We start from the raw sequence: 26,685 nt of genomic DNA, 5'->3' as shown, positions 1-26,685 counted from the left end.
CAGGAGCCAATTAACCCCTTGGCGCCGAGCTCTCTGTACAGAGGTTTACTTTAATATTAACTTTCCACCTTGACTTGGCTGCAGAAAAAGATAACTTAATTCCCTGTATAACTCTGGCCATTTACATGAACTAGTTTGCCGTCCTCTGGTCTGTCGGTGATTGCGACTTTGTATTTAAGCCTCACGCGGCGGCGGCATTGTCGACTCTCTACTCTTTGTAGGTATTTGCATATCGGCAAAAAAGCAATCTTTCTATAAGCAATGTCTGAGATGTTATCGGCGTTTAATACTAGAAGGGGATTTGTATTTTTTTTTTTCTTTTCTGAACTTGCCTTTACATAGTCACCTTTTTAGATGGTAACATTTAACGCCAGCTAAATTCACCCCGTGTCTTGTTTGTTAGGGGGAAAAAAAAAAAAAATTGTTCTATGCTCATTCTCATGCTAAACCGCCAGATAAGAAAGCCATCATTTTCTTTGTGCATTTATCATTTCTGGAAAATGCGATGGAGGTGAGCGCACCGGATCCCTCGTGGAGGGGAAATTAAACAAGATAGCATTTTAGGTAATGAAGTGTTGGCGGCATTCTTAACAGTTTTTGTTCAGTTACCATGAACACCTCGAGCAATTTCGTGACACTCTGTTATCAGCCACTCCCTGCTGACTGCCCACAGCTCCCATCAATAGAATCCCATTTTCTCCCAGCTCTGAGCGGAGCAGAGGATAGCGGGAATGGGTGCACTAATTGTGTAAACTCACCAGATTCCTGCAGTGTTAAGCGTCCCGATAAAAAGAATTAAAATAGAAATGTATCTGACAGGAGCTGCTTACCTTTTGACAGCAGAAGTTCTTTCACTTTTTTGTCAGTGGTAAAAACAAAAAAGAAAAGGCAAACTTTTATGGAACATTTAACACTGATTAAAAAAAAAAAAAAAAAATCTCAAACTTTTAGAGTTTGTAATTTTATTGCTTTTGTATTTTGTCAGGTTTTTTTTTTTTTGCTGCAACTCTCTCCAGGTCAGTTGCATGAATTTGGATTTTAGCCAGCTTCGTTGCAAGTTCGAACCTGCTTTTGCTGCTCCGATACTGAAACATCTCAGCAACTTCCTATGACTGTAGGTAGTAGGAAGGTGTACTGGCCCACGTGTCCACACGATCAGTCCCAGTCTTAACGGAGAGAAAAAACTGGGACAAAAAAAGTAAACCGATTTAATTATGTTGTGTATAAGTGATCAGAACGCTCCCCAGTGTTTTTACAATGGCCAAAGTGACTTTTGAAGTCCGTTTAGAAAATAATTTCTAGCTGCAGTTTAAAATTGAAAGGTAATCTTTAGGCGTAGTTCAACACACAATGGATTTAATATACACTACATTTTAAAAAATTTTGGGACGCCTGCCTTTGCATGCACATTAACTTTAATGGCATCCAAGTCTTAGTCCATAGGGTTCAATATTGAGTTGGCCCACCCTTTACAGCTATAACAGCTTCAACTCTTCTGGGAAGGCTGTCCACAAGGTTTAGGAGTGTGTCTATGGCAGAGGTCTCAAACTGGCGGCCCTCCAGCTGTTGCAAAACTACAAGTCCCATCATGCCTCTGCCTGTGGGAGTCATGCTTGTAACTGTCAGCCTTGCAATGCCTCATGGGACGTGTAGTTTTGCAACAGCTGGAGGGCCACCAGTTTAAGACCCCTGGTCTATGGGAATGTTTGACCATTCTTCCAGAAGCTCATTTGTGAGGTCTGGCTTGCAGTTTCCACTCTAATTCATCCCAAAGGTGTTCCATCGGTTTGCAGTGCAGGCAAGTCAAGTGCCTCCATCCCAAACTCTCTCATCCATGTCTTTATGGACCTCACTTTGTGCACTGGTCCATATCATTTGGTGGAGGGGGGAATATGGTGTGGGTTTGTTTTTTCTGCAGTTGAGCTTGGCCCCTCAGTTCCAGTGTCATTATGGATCTTGCTTGGTGCACAGTCATGTTGGAACAAGAAGGGGCCATCCCCAAACTTTTACCACAAAGTTGAGAGCATGAAATTGTCCAAATTGTCTTGGTATGCTGACACCTTAAGAGTTCCCTTCACTGGAACTAAGGAGCCAAGCCCAACCCCTAAAAAACAACCCTACACCAAAATCCCCCCTCCACCAAATGATTTGCACCAGTGAACAAAGCAAGGTCCATAAAGACACGGATGAGTGAATATTAATATTTACTTTTTTCTAATTGCTTTTCTAATTGAATTAAATTAAAAAATGTGTGAATCTTGAGAGAACATTGTGTGAATCTTGGGTGCAAGAAAAATTATAAATAGACCCTGAAAAAGGGATTTGAAGCCAGCTAGAAAGACTTTTGTTTTTCTTTTTTTTGCAATTAAATTTTATATTGATTTGTAAGACTTTTCAACCTTGTTACCATCTGCATTCAGTCACGCTGTCTGCGTTTCAAGTGGGAAGCGATTGTAATAATCCCTCTGCCACAATTAAATATAGATATTAAAAAATCAATACCTAATACACCCCCCCTTTTTTTTTTTTTCAAACTACTCCATCTTACAATGTCTTTCTTACTGCACTGCTATTATATTATTTTTTGTAGACCGTTTTTTTTTTTTTTAATTTTAGCAAATCGCTTATTTTTCTCTCTTAGAAATTTATACAATATTTTACTGCTTACTGAGTCACATGCCTGGGACAAGCATGTAGCAAGTGTAGGTAATGAAATCCAGATTGGGACTGCAGTCCCAAAGCATGTACCTTTTTTAAAAAAAAAAAAAAAAAAGAAGAAAAGAAAATACCAGTCGAGAGCTGAGGGTTTCTTCTTAACTTTTCAGACCAAAGTCCTCCTTTTAAACTGAAATTTTTGTCACAGACTATATATTTTTTTTTCACACCTAATAAAAGAAACATTGAAAACAAATCTGTTCATTTATGATGGTAGATGAGGCATAAGCGTTTAACCATTAAATAATTCCCGTATTTCCCGTACATATGCTGCACACATTGATGGCATTTTTCGGGTTAAACCAATATTATCCTGCATACCTGAATGATGTCACCCGTTCCCGGTGGATTAATAGTCCACACGGTTGTGAAAATATATTTTCCCTACCAAAAGGGGTGGCTGCCACAACAGTGTTTAAACAGCTGGTGTGCTAAAGAAGCATTTCACTCTGTCAACTTGTCATTGAATATTTTTTGTATAGCGTTTGCTCACAATTGCAGTTGACATATACATAATTTTAAGAAACAAATTGTCCCAAATCTCCCCAAAATGTTTTTGGAAAAACCATTTTTTTTTTTATGTTCTCCAGTTTGCACAATGACTGAAATTTGGCCATAATTTTTTATTAAAAAAAAAGAAAGTAAGACCATATTTGCCTTAGTAAAGATGTTTGTGCATAAAAAGTTTTCAAACTGGTTTTCCTTTATACACATTGGGTGATTTTTTTTTTTTTTTTTATTATTATTTTTTTTTTTTTTTTTTTTTTATCATCAGTACTCTTAAGTATTATTATTACACCAAAGTAATTTTCAGTGCTTTGAAAAGTGGCTTCTCTTGTCCACATTAAAAAAAAAGATTTGTATAGGAAAAACAATCATTTTTGGCTTGATGACAAAACGCAACACTAGTTGGCCATAAACTTTTATTAAAAAAAAAAAAAAAAGAAAGTAAGACCATATTTGCCTTAGTAAAGATGTTTGTGCAAAAAAAGTTTTCAAACTGGTTTTCCTTTATACCCATTGGTTGATTTTTTTTTTTTTTATTATTATTATTATTTTTTTTTTATCATCAGTACTCTTAAGTATTATTACACCAAAGTAATTCTCAGTGCTTTGAAAAGTGTCTTCTCTTGTTCACATTAAAAAAAGATTTATATATTAAAAAAAAAAAAAAATCATTTTTGGCTTGATGACAAAACGCAACACTAGTGGACATCCTAATTAATGAGTTCAGTGTTTTTCACATCTCTTGCGGTTGGTTGAGTTACACAAATAAATCACCACGGTTACTCTCTGGAATCAGTACTGAACCCCATGTATAGTTTCTATTTGATAAAATAAATAAATAGAAAAAAAAAAGTATTGCTCTCCTGGGCACCTTTACACACACTATATACTGTATATATCTCCTCATCCTGTAAAAACCTGTCCTAAATGCAGGTTACTTTTGCGTTATTATAGTCTCTAATCCTCTAAGTGGGTAATTAGCGGTCTGAAAAGCAATTTGTGGAACGCAAAAGCTATAAAGGTGAAAAATACATTCTCCTTTGAGTGATCTTCAAGGAGTAAATAATTATAAGGAGAGAGGTGGTTTTAAGATGACCAATCAAAATGTGAATGTAATTAGGAGGAATTGAAGAGCAATGTATGTGCAAGAATTTTCATATCGTAAGCAGCCTAATTAAATATTGAAAAGCCCAAAAACTCCTGGTCCAAGAAGAATTACCTGCCACAAAAGGCCTCTAACTTTGCAGATAATTAGCTAGGGTTATTGAGGAAAAAGTCAGGAGATTGCTTCCAAGGTTACGCAAGGTTATGTCTTATTGCACTGCATCTTTTGCATGCTTTGGTTTCGGCTTCTTTGCTAATTGAACTAACTAGTGAAAACCATTGCGATTTCCAATTTGCTCCCTCTAAATGCCAGTATGTTTTGTAGGTGAGAATGTGTGCAAGTTATATCCCCAAGTGGTGGTTATGCCTGGTATGGGTGAGCAAATCATACTGTGAGATACTGATCAAACCATTTTCTGTGTGTAAATTAATTGACCCCCAGGCTATGATGTCTACAAATCGTAAAGATGATGTATAATGGTTTAAAGTATAATTGTTTCTTTTTTTTATAAGTGCTAAAAAAAATTGAGAGGCATCTTATGAGCTATTAACTTCTTGTACATGCTGCCTGCTCACAAGAAGAGCTTATGAGGATGATTAGAGGTCTGCGTTCTTTGTACGGTTGAGTTCACACATGTATGGTGCGAATTGAAGTTCCGTTTTCACAGCTAATTGACAAAGTAGTTGTTCAGCGTTTTAGGTCAATTTTTGATCAGGTCAGGTTTTCATCAGGTCAGGTTTTCATCAGGATCAGGTCAGGTTTTCATCAGGATCAGGTTTTCATCAGGGTCAAGTTTTCATCAGGGTCAAGTTTTCATCAGGGTCAAGTTTTCATCAGGATCAGGTTGGGGTTTCGTCAGGATCAGGTTGGGGTTTCGTCAGGATCAGGTTGGGGTTTCGTCAGGATCAGGTTGGGGTTTCGTCAGGATCAGGTTGGGGTTTCGTCAGGATCAGGTTGGGGTTTCGTCAGGATCAGGTTGGGGTTTCGTCAGGATCAGGTTGGGGTTTCGTCAGGATCAGGTTGGGGTTTCGTCAGGATCAGGTCAGGGTTTCGTCAGGATCAGGTTAGAGTTTCATCAGGGTTTCGTCAGGATCAGGTCAGGGTTTCGTCAGGATCAGGTCAGGGTTTCGTCAGGATCAGGTCAGGGTTTCGTCAGGATCAGGTCAGGGTTTCGTCAGGATCAGGTCAGGGTTTCGTCAGGATCAGGTCAGGGTTTCGTCAGGATCAGGTCAGGGTTTCGTCAGGATCAGGTCAGGGTTTCGTCAGGATCAGGTCAGGGTTTCGTCAGGATCAGGTCAGGGTTTCGTCAGGATCAGGTCAGGGTTTCGTCAGGATCAGGTCAGGGTTTCGTCAGGATCAGGTCAGGGTTTCGTCAGGATCAGGTCAGGGTTTCGTCAGGATCAGGTCAGGGTTTCGTCAGGATCAGGTCAGGGTTTCGTCAGGATCAGGTCAGGGTTTCGTCAGGATCAGGTTAGGGTTTCGTCAGGATTAGGTTAGGGTTTCGTCAGATCAGGTTAGGGTTTCGTCAGATCAGGTTAGGGTTTCGTCAGGATCAGGTTAGGGTTTCGTCAGGATCAGGTTAGAGTTTCGTCAGGATCAGGTCAGGGTTTCGTCAGGATCAGGTCAGGGTTTCATCAGGTCAGGGTTTCGTCAGGATCAGGTCAGGGTTTCGTCAGGATCAGGTTAGGGTTTCATCAGGATCAGGCCAGGCTTACATCAAGATCAGGTCAGTATTTTTTATTCTGTTCACAACTGAATGACGTGTGATTCAGAAGCATTCCCATAGAAGTCAATGCACCTGAATTTGCATCTGAGCCTTACTGCACTGCTCAAAAAACTAACGTGTCTCATTTTCAGTTTTATTCCGTTCATCTTGATTTTTAAGGTGTTTGAAAAATTTAAATGTGTTTTAATAAAAGAGTATTTCATGAAAGTATCTAAATGTTAAGGATAAATTGTGTACGCATGTAAAGATAAATATTTTACCAGAATCCTATATTTCAAATAATGTGGAAACTTTTTTTTTTTTTCTTAATGGAGATAGAAAAAAAAAAAAGACTTGAAGGTGCTCATGTTTAATAACACGCCTGTGACAAACAAGAGAATGGTCTTGGGATACGTGCACTTTTTATATTATTTACACTACATTTAGTTTCTTAATTTCATGGTTACTTTGCATTCAGGGTTTTTCATGAAGAATTCATTAGTTTTCAATCACTTTTAATGGAGCCACACTTTCTTACCTCAGTTTACCCACTTTTCAGTGAATTTTATCTTCAGTGATGCAGTTACAAGGATGAGGTTGCCATCCCTATCGCTTGACCTTCTCATTTTGTGTTATTTATTTTACCCTGTAACCTTATAAGTAGCCAAACTTTTTCCCTATAACTGCTACAAATCTGTACATTTTAGGATGCTGTGAGCGTCATTGAATTTCTTTTGAACAAATGTAATTGAATTTATTTTTTGAACCATAATTATTCCATAGAATAAAAAGTATGTTAGAGGTCGCCTTGAAACTGCATGTCCGCAATAAATTCATAACCTATATCCGGATTTCTAGAGGCCTTTGAGACACTTTCTATCCAATAATAACCACCTCTCTTGGAGTAAGGATTTTAATTCCTTTATTGTTGCTTCGTGTATTTATATGGTCACTTGTAACGTGCATAATATGACAACCGTGTTAAATCGTTTTTTATTTTCTAGTGACCCTCTTACTGATACTGAGGCCTTGGCCATTTTAAGGATTTAAATTGAGTGAAGGTCCACTGTTGGCCTGTTGTCTTTCCTAGTGTTTTATTTATAGTCTGGTTGAAAAAAGACACAAGTCTATCTAGTTCAACCAATAAAAGGGGGGGGGCATACAATCCTATATACACATTCCTATACCCACAGGTGATCCAGAGGAAGGCAAAAAAAAGCAAAGCATTGATCTTGAATACTACTTAACATTTTTTCTGGCACTTGTTCATAAAGAAAATTTAAAACATCTTTATTATACACATTTTTCTTTACAAAAATTGGAACAATAAAAAAAACGCACAAAGAAAAATTGTGGTGCTTATTTTATTGTGTGTGTGTGTATATATATTATACATAATATTATATTTTATATATATAATTTTTTTTCTTTAATTATATATATATATATATAAAATTAAATTTTATATATATACATTACACAATAATAAAAGCACAATTTTTTGTGCTTTTTTTTTTTTTTTTTTACTGTGTGTGTGTATGTGTGTATATATATATATATATATATATATATATATATATATATATATATATATATATATATAGAGAGAGAGAGATTGATTATTTTGATATTTTTTTTTGCAAGTTTATAAGTATTTCTACATTACCAGAGCAAGAAATATTCTGCTAGTTCTTCTAAACCACTTTCCATTGACCTCTTTTTCTCATCTCCATGCACCTTCTGTTGCTGGTGCACGCTTAAAATTAACTGAATTAATTAGTGCAGGTGACAGCAGCCTTTAATGACAGAGTGTCCTGTATCCGAGTCCTGCCTTTGGTAGATGTTGATGTCATATGCTTTTCATTTCCATTCTGCATTTTTAATCTTTGCGAATAGTTGCTGAAGAATGGCCCCTGGCAGGAGGTAATGAAATTTTCCTAATTTATATTTTCACGCCGAAACCTCAATTGAAAATGGCATCCAGTGGTTTAGAGACAGAGTGGTGGCGGCAGTGGTTTCAGGGGAGCACTAATAATGATCCAGTGCTAGTGCAGATGACGGGTGATAGCACAGCAGAGAAGTAATTTAAGGAAGAAAGAGAAAGCACTATTGCTTTATTGTAGCATATCTAATGATCGGCTGAAGATTCCCAATAGTTTTTGGAGCATGACAAGAGAAACTAATGTTATCTTGCCAAAACAGAAGTCCCGGCTTAATCAGTAGAACAAGGATATTGATTAAAACACTTTGCACAATAGATTGCACGGAGAATCTTCTTTCCATCATTCCACGGTTGGTAGCGAGTAATAACAAACGAGGGAGAATAGAGATTTCAAGTAATTTGTTTTGCATTGTGTTACCTAAGATTGTCTTCAAACAAGCAAAACATTATTATAATATTTTAAGATCTAAGCTGTTATTGAACTTCTTTACAAATCTATGAAGGTCTTTTATGCTCTTTAACTGATGTGCTAAATACTGTTTTTTGCTGTCGGGATTGTAGGCTGAACAAAACATTCTTTTATCCCATAATATGAAATGGTCAGAACCTTAAACCAAGGGCAGATGGGAAAAATATCACACCCAGGAGCTGGTTGAATCAAGTGCAAAGGGTCTGTTTTTAATGTGTTTTTAGAAAACATCAGTGAAAATTTGGGCAAAATGTGGGTGCCATCAGTAGGTAATTTGGGTAGAAAGGGGGTAGACTTTTTAGTCTTTTTTTTGGAAATGTCCAACCTTAAAAAAAAAAAAAAAAAAAAAAAACAGCTTGTGATGCCATAGGAAACCTCTTATTTTCCTTTGTTAGCATGTAGATGTGCAAGTGCCAAGAGAAGCTTTGATCATTTGTGGTGTCATGATTACTTTCCAGTGGTCTAAGGTTGCATACTAACACATTATGAAGTACTTGCCTTAGAACGAAGCCCTCCAGTAACGCGCTGTCACCGCTGAGAGGGCCTTCATCTGCACTGGGTCTTCCTTCTGGGTTCACAGACTTTGGTTGAGTGAGTGGCCGGAGCCGCGATGGCATCACTCCTGAGCCCTCATTTATGGCATGGTGCTCTTAAAGGTCTGGCAGGGTATGCCGGACCTTCAGAGCGAGTGCGCCAGTGACGGTACTGGCTGCATCTAGTGTGAATAGCTCCTAAATGGTGTATGCTTAGGAGATATTTATTTTACCTACAGGTAAGCCCTATTATAGACTTACCTGTAGGTAAAAATCACAAAGTGGACTTTACTACCACTTTAAGTTGCAGTCTAGATACAGTAGCCTGAACGGTCTATATTCCCTGAATACATTGCTTTCATGTCTTCTGTCTTAAACAGAGAACCTGAAAGTAACCCACACAAACATGGGGAGAACATGCACTCTTCCTACATTTAGGTGGCCCATACATAGATGATTTGATCTATTTTCCTTCCACCATGGGTGGGAAGAAAGAAAATTGCTTGATTCCACCATCAAAACAGTCAGTGTTGATGGGGGAATGCCTCCGGCAGCGCTATTGTGTTCTACCCGCAGGGGTGGGAGAAGGGGTGGAGGGGCCATGGGAAGCCTTCATGGCTGGCAGAACACAATGATTACTGTTAGCGTCCATAGCTGTCAGCAGTAATCAAATGATGGATCGACTTGGGTACAATCAGTCTGCCCATACATGGATCAAACCTCAGCCTGTCCCTGCTGAACCAGACAAATTTTGATTTGTGTATGGCCGGCTTTAGTGTCACTGTTGGTATTTGAACCCACAAACCTGAGCAGAAAGGAAAGTGACCACTGAGCTACTGCACTGCTTTTGCACAAGGAAACTGAAGGATCCAATGCAAATGTGGGAATTACAAGAAAACTCCTTGCAGACAGTGCCATTATTTGGACCTGCAAAGGAAACAATTACTATATTTCCCTAATTTTGCAACGTTTTTTCCTCCCAAAGATTTTGTCATTCTTCTCTTAGCCAAGCAGGTGACAAACCTATTTCCTGATTCAGTTTATGGTTTACTTTATAATCCATCTGCTTGTTGTACAGAGATGAAGGTCTTGTTCATTGTCTTATGAGCAGTTTCTAGGCAGAAATGTGACACTGGAAGCTGTAAAGCTAAACCAGGAAATAGGGTTGTCCCTGCCTGGCTGTGCAGTGTGGAAGAAGTGTGTGAGTCACGTGACTGGCTGGATAGAACTCTAAATCCCTTGGCAGGTCAAAGAGACCTGTAATTTAGGTGTGTATTTAGCTGTTTGCTACCACTTTAGCATGTGCCTGGGCAAAGTACAGTTCTCTGCAGTACATTCACCATTCCCCATGTTTCCTCTCTAACAACACTACAAATACAGAAAAATACCCGTTGATCTGCTAGAAGTCCAGTAAGCTTCAAACTCCCTGTATTGACTGGAAAGTGCTGCACTGAAATCCCAATCCGTGTTGTCAACTCTGCCTGAGTTTCCCAATTTCAACCTTATGAAAAAGAGAATAGGGGGAGGTTTTCTATAGTCCTGCAGCAGAGGCTTATTACAGGAAGTAACCAACCCTCTGGCTTTATGGCAGGATTAATAGGTATACTTCTGTAATTTCTGTGTTAGGGATCGAACATAGGAAATTCTCAAAGGCCAGTCTTTCTATTTCTAAATCCCTTGACTTCTGGGAACCCTGGATTATCGACCGTAGAAGAGCAATCCTAACTTGAGTAATGACTCTCCTTTTATACCAACTTAATGCACCACGTTATGCCACACCCAGGAGGATCTCCTGACTATATGGTTCTTATAATGATGCTTGCAGAGATTATACCACAGTCATATGATGTCACAGATTTGTCTTTGTCTCAGTAACTTGTCTTCATTATTATTTTATATAGGCTCCTATTTTTCTTGTCTATAAGGGCTTGAGTAACACTCTCCTAACTATGCCTATATTTCTACTGGGTATCTATTGTTTCTTTCCTGTTGTACCTTTGTACTCATGTACCTTATCCTTATTTGATACTCCTCAATAGAGAAATTAAAGGGGTTGTAAAGTTATTTTTTTTTTTTTTTTTTTAAATAACAAACATGTTATACTTACCTTCACTGTGCAGCTCGTTCTGCACAGAGTGGCCCCGAACCTGGTCTTCTGGGGTCCCTCGGCGGCTGTTTCAGCTCCTCCCCGCAAGCATTTACCACCTTCATGCGAGCTCCCTCGCACGGTGGTGAGTGCTTGCGGGCGCGCTCCCGTGATACAGCCGGCGGCTATAGCCGCTCGCTGTATCACTCGGCCCCGCCCCCCGGCGCGCCGCGTCATCGGATGTGATTGACAGCAGCGCGAGCCGATGGCTGCGCTGCTTTCAATCCATCCACTGCAGCCAATCAGCGACCAGGCTGAGCTGCAATGAAGCTGACGAGGACGAGCAGCGAAGATTCGAGGCGTCAGGTAAGTAAAACGGGGGGCCTGGGGACGGCGGTACTGTCAAAAGTTTTTTCACCTTAATGCATAGAATGCATTAAGGTGAAAAAATTTTTACCTTTACAACCCCTTTAAGATTTAACAATATTAGGGTTTTTTTTTTTTCTTCTTGGCCATACACTTTAGAACCACCATGCAAAATTGGAAAAAAAAAACAAATTTTTAGTTAGTTGAAACCATAACTGTTTCATTCCTGAACAATTGATGTCTCTCTTTATATCTTTAATGTGAACAAGAACCCATCCTTTGACCTGAGAACCAAAGAGTGGAATTGTGTAGTGCTCTGGAAATGTAAAATTTTTGTATTTTATGTGTTGGCATGTATTTGTGTCTACTTATGATTCAGCCTATGCTTGGGTGTTTTAAAATGGATACACAAATTAAATGAGCCACTTTTATTTCCACTGTTGACATATCTAGACCCAAATTGAAAATATCCTTCATAGCTAGATATGCCAAAAAAATCTCCCCAACTCGTAACCCCTGCCGTTTGCAATTTTGGGTATTTAAGCTGTCTGGCAGCTTTCAAAATCCACAACACAGACCTGCTTCCTTAATATTATTTTGTTCACATTTCTCATACCAAGAGGGAAAACATTTTTCCCCATGTCATTTCTGTTTCTTCACCTTCTAGAAATGATCTTTTTTTGCTTTGAAACTGAGCCTTTCATTTTGAGACAATAGGGTCTTTGTTTGTTCTATTCTTTTTTTTAAACTTTGACATTTTATGTTTGGTTTGTAAATGTAAAAAAAGTATTAAAATCTTTTGGATGTGCCCTCTCTCTGATATCTTATTTGCCTTAAGGGTACAAGCAAATCTCTGTCCATGATGCCTTTTCTTTTTATTATTGGTTTGGTTTTTATTACACAAAAGAGGAAACTAAGATTCTAGACTACAAAAAAATGCTCTGTTGTTTTAGTTGTTTGGAACGTTGGCAGGCCTCGTGGATCAGGTTTTAGCACTGATATCTTAACACACTAAAATTACTAGAGGTTTTTTTACCTGGAGTTTTTTTTTTTTTTTGTTTTTTTTAGTCTGGATAGCTGGTGGCCAAGGTGTAGGCCAAGGGCCACATGCTGCCTTTCGGAATTTCTTGTGAAGCCCTCAGACCCAAGCATTCAGGACTGTTATGGGAATGATCTCTAGCCATCTCTTGTAAAATGTCTCTAGTTTCTGTCCATCTCCTGTAGCATGTCAATATTTTTTTGTCACTGGTCCAACTTGAGGCTCCCTATACCGCTTAAGTTGACCAACCCTGATCTAGGTAAAAATTAAGCATCTATCCAAAAGGCAACTTTCATATACTAAGCCATGCATGTCAGAATGCATACGTAATGGTTAGGTTGACTACATTGTTAACTCCATAGAGCTGAGGATTGATGGCAAAGGCAGTGTGGTATGTCAGATCCTTCAAAATGCAGGAGAACATGTCCTTTGGCCTGGACGCTCTATGACTTTAATTTATAAAACTAATGTACACTACATTATGTTCCCTTCGCAATGTTCAGTTTATTAGATTGTGAGAGCTGGAGATAAGAGGAGCTGGTCCAAAAATAGATTAATGGCGCAGTCAAGATCTAAATGTGTCAACTTGTTCTTTTGACTTTTTTAATTAAATAAACTAATAAAAGTTGGCACGGCACTCCTGTTTATTCCTGTACCTTCTGATTTTCACCTGAAGAGCCTTCTAGAATCCTCTACATATTTGTGTGCTGCCAACCAAGAGCCCTTGTACTCAGCAGTACTTCAGGCTGCTTTACACTCAGCTCAAAGCACTGATGAAGGGGCCCATTAGAACACTCGAAACAGGTTGGATTGTGCTTTTGATGTTTTAGGAATGTGTTTTGATGCATTAGGACAAGGGTCTTCAAACTACGGCCCTCCAGTTGTTCAAGAACTACAATTCCCATCATGCCTAGCTATGTCTGTGAATATCAGAGTTTTACAATGCCTCATGGAATGTGTAGTTCCGCAACAGCTGGAGGTCCGTAGTTTGAGGATCCCTGCATTAGGAAATAAACATCTTATGGTCTCCCAGCCATTGGTCTGGTGCTCCAGTTTTTTTCGTACCTATTGTGTTGTATTAAAATGACCATGAAACCATCTGAAAACCCCATTACAGCCTTTGGACTGCATGCCTTTAACAGAGTTTTGAAACACCAGGCTTTGAGCGTGGATGGCCAAAAATGTGAAAAAATATCTGCAAATTGTGTTAAAATCATGCACACAACTATAACACAAAGGAGTTAATTTACTAAAACTGGAGAGTGCAAAATCTGGTGCAGCTCTGCACAGAAGCCAATCAGCTTCCATTTTTTTTTTTGTATAAGCTTAATTGAACAAGCTGAAGTTAGAAGCTGATTGGCTACCATGCACAGCTGCACCAGATTCTGAGTGCCCCAGTTTTAGTAAATTAGCCCCATAGTGTGAATGCATCCTTAGATCATGTATATCCATTTGTTTTCAGTCTTGGAAATTTGGATTAAACTAGGTTGGGCGGTGTTTGTTTTCTTTCGGTTTTTACCAGACTGGAAATTGGGGAGGCTCTGCAACAAAAACACAGATAGCAATAAAAACCTGTAAGCGGTTCTAGCCTTCCCCTATGCTACTACAAACAAAGTTATTGTCTTTGTTGCTGTTGGAGAGTTCCCTTTACTTCCTGTATTGTAAAAGTTTGTCAGCAGGACGGGGAATAAGGACATATATATCAAATGATAGCAGGAGAACATGACCAAAGTCGTGACCCTTCCATCCGTAAAGTGTTGGCTTGTACACATTTTGGTCAAAAACAGACACAAAGGTGCAAAACACCTGTGTTCATAAAGGGGTATAAAAAAGTATTGACCCTGCAGGTCAAATAGGTCATCTGGCAACAAACTAGCCCCTCCGATCCGTTCGGTTGATGATGAGGTTAACAAATCTTACCGTGCATTGGAACATTTGTATTGCGGTTTCTTAGCTACAGTTTAAGATCCTCTGTTTATTCAATGTGTGCTTTAATTCCAACTCCTAAAACCCTTTTTTTTTTTTCTATGTTAGCGGTGTTTATTAAATCATTAATGAATCTGATCTTTTTTCATTCCTGAAAGCGACAAATTAATTGTATCATAAGTCTTAGCAAATATGTTGAGCTCGATGACATTGCTCTCAACGACATTATTTTGAACAACATTCAGCGCGAGATGAAAAGCAGATTTATGCACTTATTAATATTTTATATATAGTTTTGTTTGCAAGAATAAAACATTGCTGACGTTCTAAGAACCACATTTTAATGGCAGATAATGACAGAGAGCAAAACGAGGTGGCGTCTCTCTTTTTCAATGGGTGGTTAGAGTCGTACTTATTTTTATTTATTTGCATATCTCCGGCACATTCTCTTATTGTAGTATAAATGATATGTTGGCTTGTGGGGGACATGGTGAAGTTGCTTAGGATGATTCTAGATTGTAAGCTCTAACGAGCAGGACCCTCTGATTCCTCCTGTATTGAATTGTATTATAACTGTACTGTCTGCCCTCGTGTTGTAAAATGCTGCGCAAGCTGTCGGCGCTATATAAATTTTGTATAATAATAATTGTACTTTGACATGTGGTGCAGCGCTTTACAACACAAGGGCAGACAGTACAGGTACAATACAATTCAATACGGGAGGAAATACTATTGGAAACAATTGATATTGGATTGTATAGGTAATAGGGAAATTATTGGTGTGCAATGCTCTGTATATGAAGTTGACATTTGTCCTTGTAAGGCTGTCATAATTGTTTCCTTTCTTAATCAACAGTTGTCTTAGGTGGTGAATAGTCAGTTCTTTCAATTTACAGATGAACTTCCAGGACATATACACTAAATTACCAAAAGTATTGGGACTTTACTTTAAGGGCATCCCAGTCTTATTCCGTAAGGTTCAATATTGAGTTGTCCCACCCTTTACAGCTTCAACTCTTCTGGGAAGGCTGTCCGCAAGGTTTAGGAGTGTGTCTATGGGAATGTGTGACCATTCTTCCAGAAACGCATATGTGAGGTCAGGCACTGATGTGGACCGCTGATGAAGTCCTGCCTACTCTATGGGACGTAACGCGTACGGACATCACATGATACATTCGTGACGTCACCCGCGTCCTGATGCTGATTCCCGCAGACACGCCGTGTTTATGACTGCCTTTGATCCTTAGCACCTGGGGCACAGTGCCACGCTTGTGAGTTTTATTCAACTTTTAATAAACAAACATATGATTTAAAATTCAGAGAGCACTAGATATTGCTTATTTTATTACATGCATGTACTGATTGGAGTTGAAAAGGATCTCATATTCAGACTGTCCCTCCACTGCAAGTTTTGATGTGTGCTTACTGACCCAGCAATGGGAATGCTGTATTAGACCTGACTGATTAACTCAGGGGTCCATGACATGAGGTGAGGGGCCAATCCTTACGCTGGTGGAGGGTGTCACCGAAGTCACCATATATTGTGCATCTCTTCACTCTCAACACTGGAAGCTTATCTGTGCTTTTTTGAACTTTTACAAGTTTTATGGACTTTTCCAGTTCTTTTTATTTATTATTATTAGTTTTAATTTAAGCGCTGCACTGCCTTTTATTTATTACTGATGTGGATGAGAAGGCCTGGCACACAGTCTCCACTCTAAATCATCCCAAAGGTGTTCTATTGGGTTGAGGTCAGGGGACTGTGCAGGCCATTTAATTTCCTCCACTCCAAACTCGCTCATCCATGTCTTTATGCACCTTGTTTGTGCACTGGTACGCAGTCATGTTGGAACAGGAAGGGGCCATCCCCAAACTGTTCCCACAAAGTTGGGAGCATGAAATTGTCCAAAATGTCTTGGTATGCTGAAGCCTTAAGTGTTTCCTTCAATGGAACTGCAATGACATCAGCACTAAAACTCCGCCCCTAGGTATTTCGTCATCATAGGACGTTTTTCAAGGGAATGGAATACACTTTAAGATAAGTTGGATGTGATTTTACAATTGCATGTAGGAAATCATTGGAAAACCATTGCTTTTAGCCCCTATGTGATGGGGTATTTTGGTTCTGGCATTCTCATTTGCGCATATATTTGTATAGCTAAATCTCCAGTGGATCTGATCATCCAGCAGGTGCCTAGAGCAGTAAAATCTTCCTTCATGGGGGCACCTTTATTAAACGGTTGGTGTTCTTTATAGTCATCTAAATGAGACTGGTGGGGTAGCTGTTCTCATTTTGAAGTAGAAAAGATAAATATGACATTTTATTGCTTCAGGCTCTTGGTAAAGTTACTTTTCACACGTCTCTGCATTCAGGATGTCACACTAAAGCACTAACACCTGATGGACAAACTGTTGTTGCCTATAGGAGCCAGATGCTCCAGCATTTCTTAACGGTAGTAGGACGCTTTATATATCTATCTAGCTTATTGACCATTTATCTTGTAGGGGTCATTATAATGATCCCTTTGTCACGGGGATCACACTCTAATTTGCATTTTCTTACTCTAAGGCTAATGTCAAATTCTTCGGCTAGCAATCCTGCTGCTGGCATTGTATAACAGCCAGCGGCAGGACTGCAAAAAAGCCTGCCTGCTTGTGCCTCCCATCGCTAATGTTCAAGATTAAGCAGCATTGGAGCCAGCAACAGAGCAACATCCTGCTGCATCTGGCTACAGGAGCCATTCAATAGGAACAGACAAGCAGGCTCTTTTGCGATTCAGTCACTGGTGATCTGTCTCTAGTGGAAGAATCTCCCATCTGACATCAACCTAATTCTTCTCTTGGTTTTAACCCGGTATTACTATAAACAATGTTTGTTTTCCATCTGATGTTGTACAATACAGTGGTTTATACCTAATTAATGGACTTCTTTGTTTTCTTGTTCCAGGTGTAACAATAGGACACAGTGTGTGGTGATCACGGGTTCGGAAGTGTTCCCTGACCCATGTCCGGGGACGTACAAGTACTTGGAAGTCCAATATGAATGTGTCCCATACAGTAAGTAAACCCGATTGTCCCTTTGAGTAAAAACAAACCTAAACAAATTGTTTTCCCAATGCCAAATGCTCACAACGCATAAGCTTTCAGACATTCGGAACCATTCTGCATGAAGGACAGGCAAGATCCTACCCTCCCCCCACCCACCCACCAAATTGTGGAAGAGAGCCACACTGCTGCGATAGCCAAGAGTCCTCCTGCAGCCTTAATGTGTTTGCTTTCAGGAACTTGTGTTTTTCAAGAAAACAAACCAGATTTATCCAATCTGGGTGCCAGACAGAAATGTCTACATATGCCTGATGCTGGGCCCGAACAAATTGATTTGGCTCACACTTTCCTAAAGAAGGTATTGACTCTGACTTCAATCCTGAGTTTCCTTGAGCGGCTACCTGCTGCTGCAGATCCCTTTGTGCATTTTATTAAGTTTGGCCGAGACAAATCCCTCTATTATTGAGGAACTGCATTAGAGTTCTGAGCAAAATCTTTGTCCGTAAACTGTAAATCGAAGCTGAGCAACGATGGTGATGGTAGGTGGAGGCATTTCACCTTGTCACAGCTTTATTTTTCACAAAAGAATAAAAAGTTATTCCTTATAATAATTTTATAATACCCTGCTTAACATAACATACACGTATAATATTTTACTATTATCCCTTGATTATAGTGATGTAGTATAATGACCTTTAAAATAGATTTAAACATCCTAATTATCATATTAAAGGTACAGTATATTTTTATTGTGATGCTAAAGTTGAATAAAATTGCATAAATATTTACCCTCACTTCAATAATTGGAAAAAACACCTATGGCTGTACTTAACATTTTCAGTCTTTTTAGGTTTGTCCCACATCTGCATTTTTTTTCCTGACTTCTCTTTGTAAATATCCTCTAGTTCTGTCAGGTTGAACGAAGGCTCAACGGGATTGAGATCTACGCTTCTGTGATATTCAGGTTCTTTATTTTACGCTAGTGTGGTGTAGCGCTGGCTGAGTTTTTAGAGCCATTGTACTTTTGGACAGTGAAGAATCCACCCTAATCTTGTATCTTTTCCACAAAAGAGATTTTCCTTTTAGTATTTGGCTCCATCCAGCTTGCCCCCAGTCCCTACCGGTGAAAAGTAGAGTATCCATGAAACAATGATTGTGCCACCACCATGCTGTGCCATAGGAAGGTGTTTTCAGTGTAGCAACCATTGTTGGCATTCCATAATAAAGCCAGAAAGTTTAGGTTTGTTCTCACCACCTATTCCGTGTTTCTGGTGACTTTTGGCAAACTCTAAAAGGGGGGGTGGATTTGTATTTTTCTAGTAATGGCTTTTTTTTTTCTCATCTAAGCCATAAATAATAGCTTTTATGCAGCATCCAAGTTATTGGTTTCTGCCATCTCAACCATGAATCTTTGCAGCTCCTTTACAATTGCCATTGGCCTTGTGGTTGCTTCTCTTACAAATGCCCTCTCATTGTAGTCTTTTGAGTTTTGGCGGGTGTCTTTGACTAGACAGTTGTTTTTTATGCCTTATTGTATTTGTAATATTGAATTTAACTCCCCTCTCAACCATTAATTTTTGAAGCGCCTTCAGAATTGTCATTGACCTCTTAGCTGTTTCTCTTACTAATGCCCTTCCAACTTAGTCTTTGAGTTTTGGTGGATGGCTTTGTCTAGGCAGGGTTGTTTTTGTGTTTTATTTATTATATTTTTAATATTGGATTTAATGGTTCTGTATATTTAATCTTTGGGCTTTTTTTTTCATAGCCCTGCCATTGATGCGATTTAAAAATGTTATCCCCAATGTGCTTTGATAGCTCCTTGGTCATCATGATGCTGTTTGTTTAGATTTGTTTAGTACATGGTCTAAAGCCTTCTAGAAAGAAGCATGATTATTTTGAGGTTATGTGACACTTTAATTGCACACAGATGGACTTCATTTAACTAATGTGATGAGGGCAATTAAATAAATCTATTTAGGGGGTTCTGAGCAAAAGGGTGAACATTTATACAATCAAAACTTGTCAGATTTTTTTTTTTTAAAAATTATGTAGGAAAACGTTGATCTCCCCAAGACCAGACTATTTTTTTATAGTCCCAGTTTTCAACAGATGTACATTTTCAAAAATATGTGTTTAATTTATATAATTTATAGATTGTCCACTAAGCCATAATGCAGAAGTATCCTGACTCCCATGTTAGATATAGCGCCCAATATAGAAGTCTGAAGGTCTAATTATGTAACAGGATGTAAAGTGACTTGATCCTGGACCTGGTTTACTTGAATATAATGTAAGGTAAACTATTCCTGCTACAAACATTACATCATTGTAAAGAAATATGTGCGTTGCGCTAGAATAAACAATACTTAATAAATATACTCCTAAGTATAAATTTAAGCCAAATATGTATCAATCAAGTAAATAAAAAACATATGTGACAAATTCATAAACAAATAAATAAAAATCATTTGTGACAAATTCATAAATGACAGTATGTGACAAACCGCCTTAAAGTGCAATGTGCATATACAATATCAATAAATCCAAAGTGCATACATGGATATAAAAGTGCACAGTGCTCAACATAAATATCAAATAGTCCTATCAAATATTCCTAAGTGGTAAGTAAAAAATCATAAAAATGGATGCCAAATGAAGCGTATAAAACAGTGTCCATATATAGTGTCATCCAGCATGCTCATCCAATATTAGGTGCTGCAAAACCACACTCCGGTGCACTCCGGTGACCCCCCCCCCCCAAAGCTGTTGCGCTCACCTCAGAGCATGTGACACAGTAGCTAACTGTGTCAAATCACGCTTTGGAGCCCCCCCGGGCTCTATACTGATATTCAGGTGCCGATCTCCAGCTGGTTCAATGAGTGCAGCTCCAAACCATAAACAAGAAAAAACTCAATAGTGTGATACCGTAAAATTATTTATTTATAAAACACACTCCCCACACTGGGGTACTCACATTACACCGGTGTGTGAGTGCACCGCTCTATAGCAGGCTTCCAAAGTGGTAAAATTGCCGGTATGGCGTGTGGTGTGGTATGCGCCTCTCACGATCAAACTCCGTGTTGCTTGCTCCGTTCTGGCCCCTCCCCTACGCGTATTCGACACAGGGATCACGTGTCTTCATCAGGGGCATATAGCCTGATATAGAAGCCTTATATAGAGCGGTGCACTCCCGCACCGGTGTAATGTGAGTACCCCAGTGTGGGGAGTGTGTTTTATAAATAAATAATTTTACAGTATCACACTATTGAGTTTTTTCTTGTTTATGGTTTGGAGCTGCACTCATTGAACCAGCTGGAGATCGGCACCTGAATATCAGTATAGAGCCCTGGGGTGGCTCCAAAGCGTGATTTGACACAGTTAGCTACTGTGTCACACGCTCTGAGATGAGCACAACAGCTTTGGGGGGTCACCGGAGTGCACCGGAGCATGGTTTTGCAGCACCTAATATTGGATGAGCATGCTGGATGACACTATATATGGACACTGTTTTATACACTTCATTTGGCATCCATTTTTATGATTTTTTTACTTACCACTTAGGAATATTTGATAGGACTATTTGATATTTATGTTGAGCACTATGCACTTTTATATCCATGTATGCACTTTGGATTTATTGATATTGTATTTGTACATTTCACTTTAAGGCGGTTTGTCACGTGCTGTCATTTATGAATTTGTCACATATGATTTTTATTTGTTTATGAATTTGTCACATGTTTTTTATTTACTTGATTGATACATATTTGGCTTAAATTTACACTTAGGAGTATATTTATTAAGTATTGTTTATTCTAGCGCAACGCACATATTTCTTTACACTAACTTGCACGGTTATGAAACGTGATCTACGTCTGCAGCTGGGTATTATTATTACTATTTTTCACTTTATTGGCATTGGACTGTTGTGGCTCGCAAGGTCTTTTCTCTTTTTTTGTCTATAAACATTAAATCATACTTGGAGGAATTTATGATTGGATGTTTAAACGGGTTCGCTTTCCCTCCCTTTGCCCCTTAGTAAATTTTGTCCTCGCCACACTTTAGTAAATCAGAGTCTGATGTCCACTTTTTTTTTGGTTGATCAAAGTATAAAAGACCCATCTTCTATGAGTCAGCTATGAGTTAGTCCATAGCCCTACATTGTTCATTACATCATTTGTTTTGTATTACCATCAAACTCCAGACTTTGTTTTTCTATGCTTAATTGGAGCCGTAACATTATTTCCTTTTAGCCAATATTTGGGAATATGTTTGAAGAAAATAGACTTTCGTCCTGCACAGTTAGTAAAAAATGATTGATACTTTTTTTTTTTTTTTATCGCAGGAAAAGTATTTGTTTAAGTAAATGTTCGCCTAAAAATAAAAATGACCAGCCAAGCATTCTTGCATGTCAGCTGAAAGTACAAAGACAACAAGGGCTCATATTTGTGGAGGGGAAACTATTGGCTTCTAAAGTGGTCCCATTTTAAAGAATGCGTTCAGATATATTGGAAGGGTGGTAATGCGTGTCTATAGCAAAAGGGACCATTTTACTCCAATTGGAATGTGTTTCATGCATGTTGTGGTACCTTTGCTCTTTCATTTCTAGTGGGTCTTCAGCAAGTGGCTACTCACCCAAAACATGCCTGCCCCCCCCCCCCTCCCCTCAGCATGCCCCAACGCAGCTGACATAAAATATTGTGTTAGGCTGGCCATACATTATACAATTGTCTTGCAATTCTCCTTTAGATTTACCTAACTCAGGGATCTCCAAACTTTCCAAACAAAGGGCCAGTTTACTGTTTTTCTATTCCTCCTGGCCCCCCTAAATTCTGAAAATGTCCTAGTGTCCAGTGGGAGTAAACCATACCATATCTTTTATGTCAGTGGGAGGACTAGTGCTCCATCGTTGATGTTAGTTGAAGGAATAGTGCCCCATTGTTGTTGTCAGTGGAAGGAATAATACCCCATCGTTGGTGTCAATGGGAGAAAATCTGCCCCATTGTTGGTGTCAATGAGAGGAGTAGTGGCCCATTGTTGGTGTCAGTGGAAGAATAGTGGCTCATTGTTGGTATCAATGGAAATAATTATGCCCAATCGTTGGTGTTAATGGAAGGAATTGTGCACCACCGTTGGTGTCATTGGGAGGAATTGTGCCCTGTTGATGGTGTCAGTGGGAGAAAAATGCCCCATGGTTGGTGTCAGCGACAGGAATTATGTCCCATCATTGGTGTCAGTGGATGGAATAGTACCCCAAGGGCCAGATAAAAGAAAACAAAGGGCCACAGTTTGGAGACCACTGACCTAAAGCATATAATATGAGGTCAAACCCAAAACACTTTTTCAATTTGTATGCAATCAGGCAGGCCCTTGCACTACAAGGCCCTTTTACCTACTGGGTAAAGCTAAAGGAAATTGAACAAGAAAATTGTATTATGTATGGTCAGCTTTAAAAAACAAAGCTTTGCTGGTCTTGACAAGCAGTTATATCTTGGTTTTGTTTGCTTGATCATGGTAACAGTGTAGGATTTCTCAGTTGTGATTTCTCTTTTATTTGGAACCTCTTGAGTTTTTATTGGTGATCAGAGTGTTAATGTGAATTACCTTATGGTATAGGAAATATTCCTAGCACCAGGGGCAGTATTCTATTGGAGCGTATGACCTTATGAGTGTATTCCATTGGCATATATGACCTTATGAGTATATTCCATTGGAGTGTATACCTAATGTCCTTGCCTTAGGACAGGGGTCTCCAAATTTCTAAACAAAGGGTCATCTTTCAGACGTTAGAGGGACGGGACTATGGCCAGTAGGAGTAGAAAATGTTCTGGGATCGGTAACCATGCCCCATCAGTGGTGTCGGTGAGAGGAATAGTGCCCCATCATTGGTGTCGGTGAGAGGAATAGTGCCCCATCATTGGTGTCAGTGGAAGGAATAGTGCCCTGTCATTACTGTCAGTGAGAGGAATAGTGCCCTGTCGTTACTGTCAGTGAGAGGAATAGTGCCCCATCATTGGTGTCAGTAAGAGGAATAGTGACCCATCATTGGTGTCAGTAAGAGGAATAGTGCCCCATCATTGGTGTCAGTGGGAGAAATAGTATTCCATCATTGTCAGTGGAAGAAATACTGCCCCAAGAGCCAGACAAAGGTGAAGAGAAACACGGGCTTCCAAGACTGACCTTCTTATTAAAATGCTAGTTGCTTGGCTCTCGTTCTGATCCTGTGAGTGCACTCCTTGTCGTCACCAGAAGACAAGCAAATGCCATGACAGGCATCACTAAATTAAAAATAGTGTATGTAAAGGCATGTTTTTCAGTTTTGGAGAGTAGAGAATGGTTGGACCCTTAGGTCAAAGTCCTGGTGACTATTGTTGAGGAGAGACAAAGTGAGAGGAAATCCAAAAACTTGAGTTGTCGTCAAGAGATGGAGGTTAATACCCCAATAGGGAACACATATTCCTGTGACAACTCTCAAAGATAAGCGTTTCATTCACTTTTGGGAAAATTCCTCTAGTTTCCTATTGTGTCTCCAGGGCAAAGAAAAGGGAATTTTCTCCAGCTTGAGGAAGGTAGCAAAAAATAACCTGAGGAGATTTTAACCCTTCTCTACTGTACCTAAAACTAGAAAAGAAAAAGTTTGGGATTTTCATATACTGTATGCTAACTGCACTCAAAATTGACAAGGCTACTAGTAGGTTTAGTCCCATATTTGGCTTATCACAGCACCCATGGACTCCAGAGATATTACCACCAGAATCCCCTGTTCTATCAAATTGCTGTATGCAGACACCTAATAGACTTTCTGCATCACATAGTAATTTTATATTTGGGGTTACCACCTGCAGGGAAGTGTCAGTGACTTTGTTACAGGGCAAAGACCAGTTTCTGCAAGAAGAATTGAATGTTGGAGTCTGTGAGAAATTTAAGAAGCTAATGGTTGGCCCTATGCACTGGTAGCCCAGAATGAACTCAGTATTGGGTTTAGTTGATCTTCCGTGCAGTTGTGCAAAGACTTGAGTTTGCATTTGGTATAGCAACCTGGCTGCAAATTGTATTTTTCCAAACAATGGAGAAGGTTTGTATGCTTCCTTGAAAATTGCCTATTAACATTCACATCTAATTTTATTTTAGCAAGCAGGATGTTCTTTTTTTTTTCCTAGTGGCTGTACACAGGATTCCTTATGCACGGAGTTTATCCTTGTGTTAATTTAATTATATAACGCATGTATGTGCAATAACGTGGTATAGATGTGAGTCTTTAGTCACCTCTTGAAAGGGATGTCCACCTACCACCTACGTGCTATCTATTTGTGTCTTATAGCTATAGAAGGCAGCAGCTAATGCAGCTGTAACAGTAATTACTTTGTTGGGAATGCCTTGGAGCACTTGACATTGTGTCATCTTCTTCCTTTGACATCCTGTAATATTAAAGGACCACAAAAGGGCATAGCCCGCTCTTGTAACAACATGAACTTCTAAGTTGTATCATGTAAAATGTTTAAAACATCTTGTAGCTTGGTTTAAAAACAAAAAGCAAAACACAGATTCAAAGAATTTTAGGTAAAATATTTCTATAAAATTCTTTCTATAGATCTGGTGAGGCAATCCAGAAAGTGGACATCTCCTTTAAGACTTGCTAGTCCCTACAAGCTGTGTAGGTAGCCATTTTGCTGGGAGGCAAATTTATACAAGGATGCCATGGATTTACTGGGGACAGTCAACATCTTTTCATAGCCACAAAGTTACATCCTCATAAGTAATGCTTCCTTGTTCAAAATGGCTGCCTCCATGGTGTGCCTCAAGGATGTCAGTGATCCTCCTATATGGGAAAATGTCTTAAACTTTCTGTTTTTCCAATAGCCATTGGTCAGATTCTTCCTTTCATTTTCTAACCTGCACTAGAGAAATGGCAGCTTGGATCTGATTAATCGCTATGGGTTAAATGAGGACTATTGTGTTCTAAAAAATGAAGCTTATTAATAGTCAAACCTTTGGTTTAGGATTTGGATAGAGCAGGTTTATGGTTGGAACCTCTGTCAGGCTCTTATTTCTATGTATCCCCTGCAGGGGAGATTCTCCCTCCAATATCTCTGGTGGCCCTTGTTACTTGGGCAGAAATATGAGAATAACCTTAAGGGAAATTTTTTTTAGTTTTCACCAGAACAAGAATAGATAGCAAAGGGGACATGTATTATCGTGATAAGGAGATTTCCTTCTACTTCCCTTGGTGTGTATGAAAAGGAAATTTTCCCCCAGTTGGTGGAAAAAACCTGAGAGGGGTTTTAACAATTCACTACTCTTATCAAAAATGAAAAGCAGAAAAGTTTTAGCTTCAGATATACTTATACCCATACGGTCAACTATTGAACATTTGATGTCACCCTCAAAATGGCTGCTTTCACTTTTTAGTTGTATGACGTTTTCTTTTAACACAACCACAAGGGTTTTGGCATACCTCACAAAATGGCTGTTTTGTGACAGGTGCACCTTATACATTTCACTTGTTCATACCATTTGCAAGCCTCGTTCCAACTGAAGGGTCTCTATGTTACACCGTTCTGTAAATTCCCTGCATCGATTAACCATTCATACTGTTTGTTTACCCTAATATTCCAGTCAAAGTGCTAAAATAAATGCTTCTCTAAGTAGACAAACCTTAATTGTTTTATTGCATTTTTATGGATCCAGCACAGGATTTTTTCCACGTGCATTATTATGGATGCGAGCATCTACCTTCCATACGTTAATAACTATTGAATACAAGGGTTTGTTAATATCGTAGGGCATTCATCAAGCTGTCATGAATTGGGCTCATTACAATAATCACTGGAGCAGGTTTTATTCCTGACTGGGAAGGCAGGAGCGACCAGCTTAATGAACAAAAGATGCATTGTCCCGTAGGTTTGAAACAGGTTTGTGCAAAATAATAAAATATGGCACACTTTACAATTCTACTTTTTAACACATTAGCAATTTTTTTAGATTATCTTTATTAAGTAATGCAATGTGCAATGATGTATCCATTAGAACTAATTATAAATGAGCTTTCCGGAGGTTAACGTGGGAAGGCATTATTAACTCTTGAGTAATTTTTTTTATCAAGATCGATCTTGGTCATATTGCTTGCTAATATGGGGTGCTTTTTCCACCCAAATTGCAACATCTTTCTGATCTGCTTTTTTCTGGTTCTTAAAGTGTCTTTTGTGTCCAGTAGGCAACACCGCTATCTATGGAATGTTAATACTGC

The 26,685-nt window shown here is 39.0% G+C and overlaps 1 protein-coding gene across 23 annotated transcripts in view; it reads left to right on the top strand.

Moving 5' to 3' along the window:
• ADGRL2 (adhesion G protein-coupled receptor L2) overlaps nucleotides 1–26,685 on the top strand; it is a 297,985-nt gene that overhangs the window by 166,257 nt on the left and 105,043 nt on the right. For all 23 annotated transcript variants that reach the window (XM_073593665.1, XM_073593662.1, XM_073593661.1 and 20 more), the window contains exon 4: nucleotides 17,341–17,450. In XM_073593665.1, the coding sequence (XP_073449766.1) occupies nucleotides 17,341–17,450 (110 nt within the window). The remainder of the gene's footprint in view (nucleotides 1–17,340; nucleotides 17,451–26,685) is intronic.

Source organism: Aquarana catesbeiana, linkage group LG07 (assembly GCF_042186555.1).
Source record: "Aquarana catesbeiana isolate 2022-GZ linkage group LG07, ASM4218655v1, whole genome shotgun sequence".
Lineage (NCBI taxonomy): Eukaryota > Metazoa > Chordata > Amphibia > Anura > Ranidae > Aquarana > Aquarana catesbeiana.
This window is presented reverse-complemented; position numbering and strand designations above follow the sequence as displayed.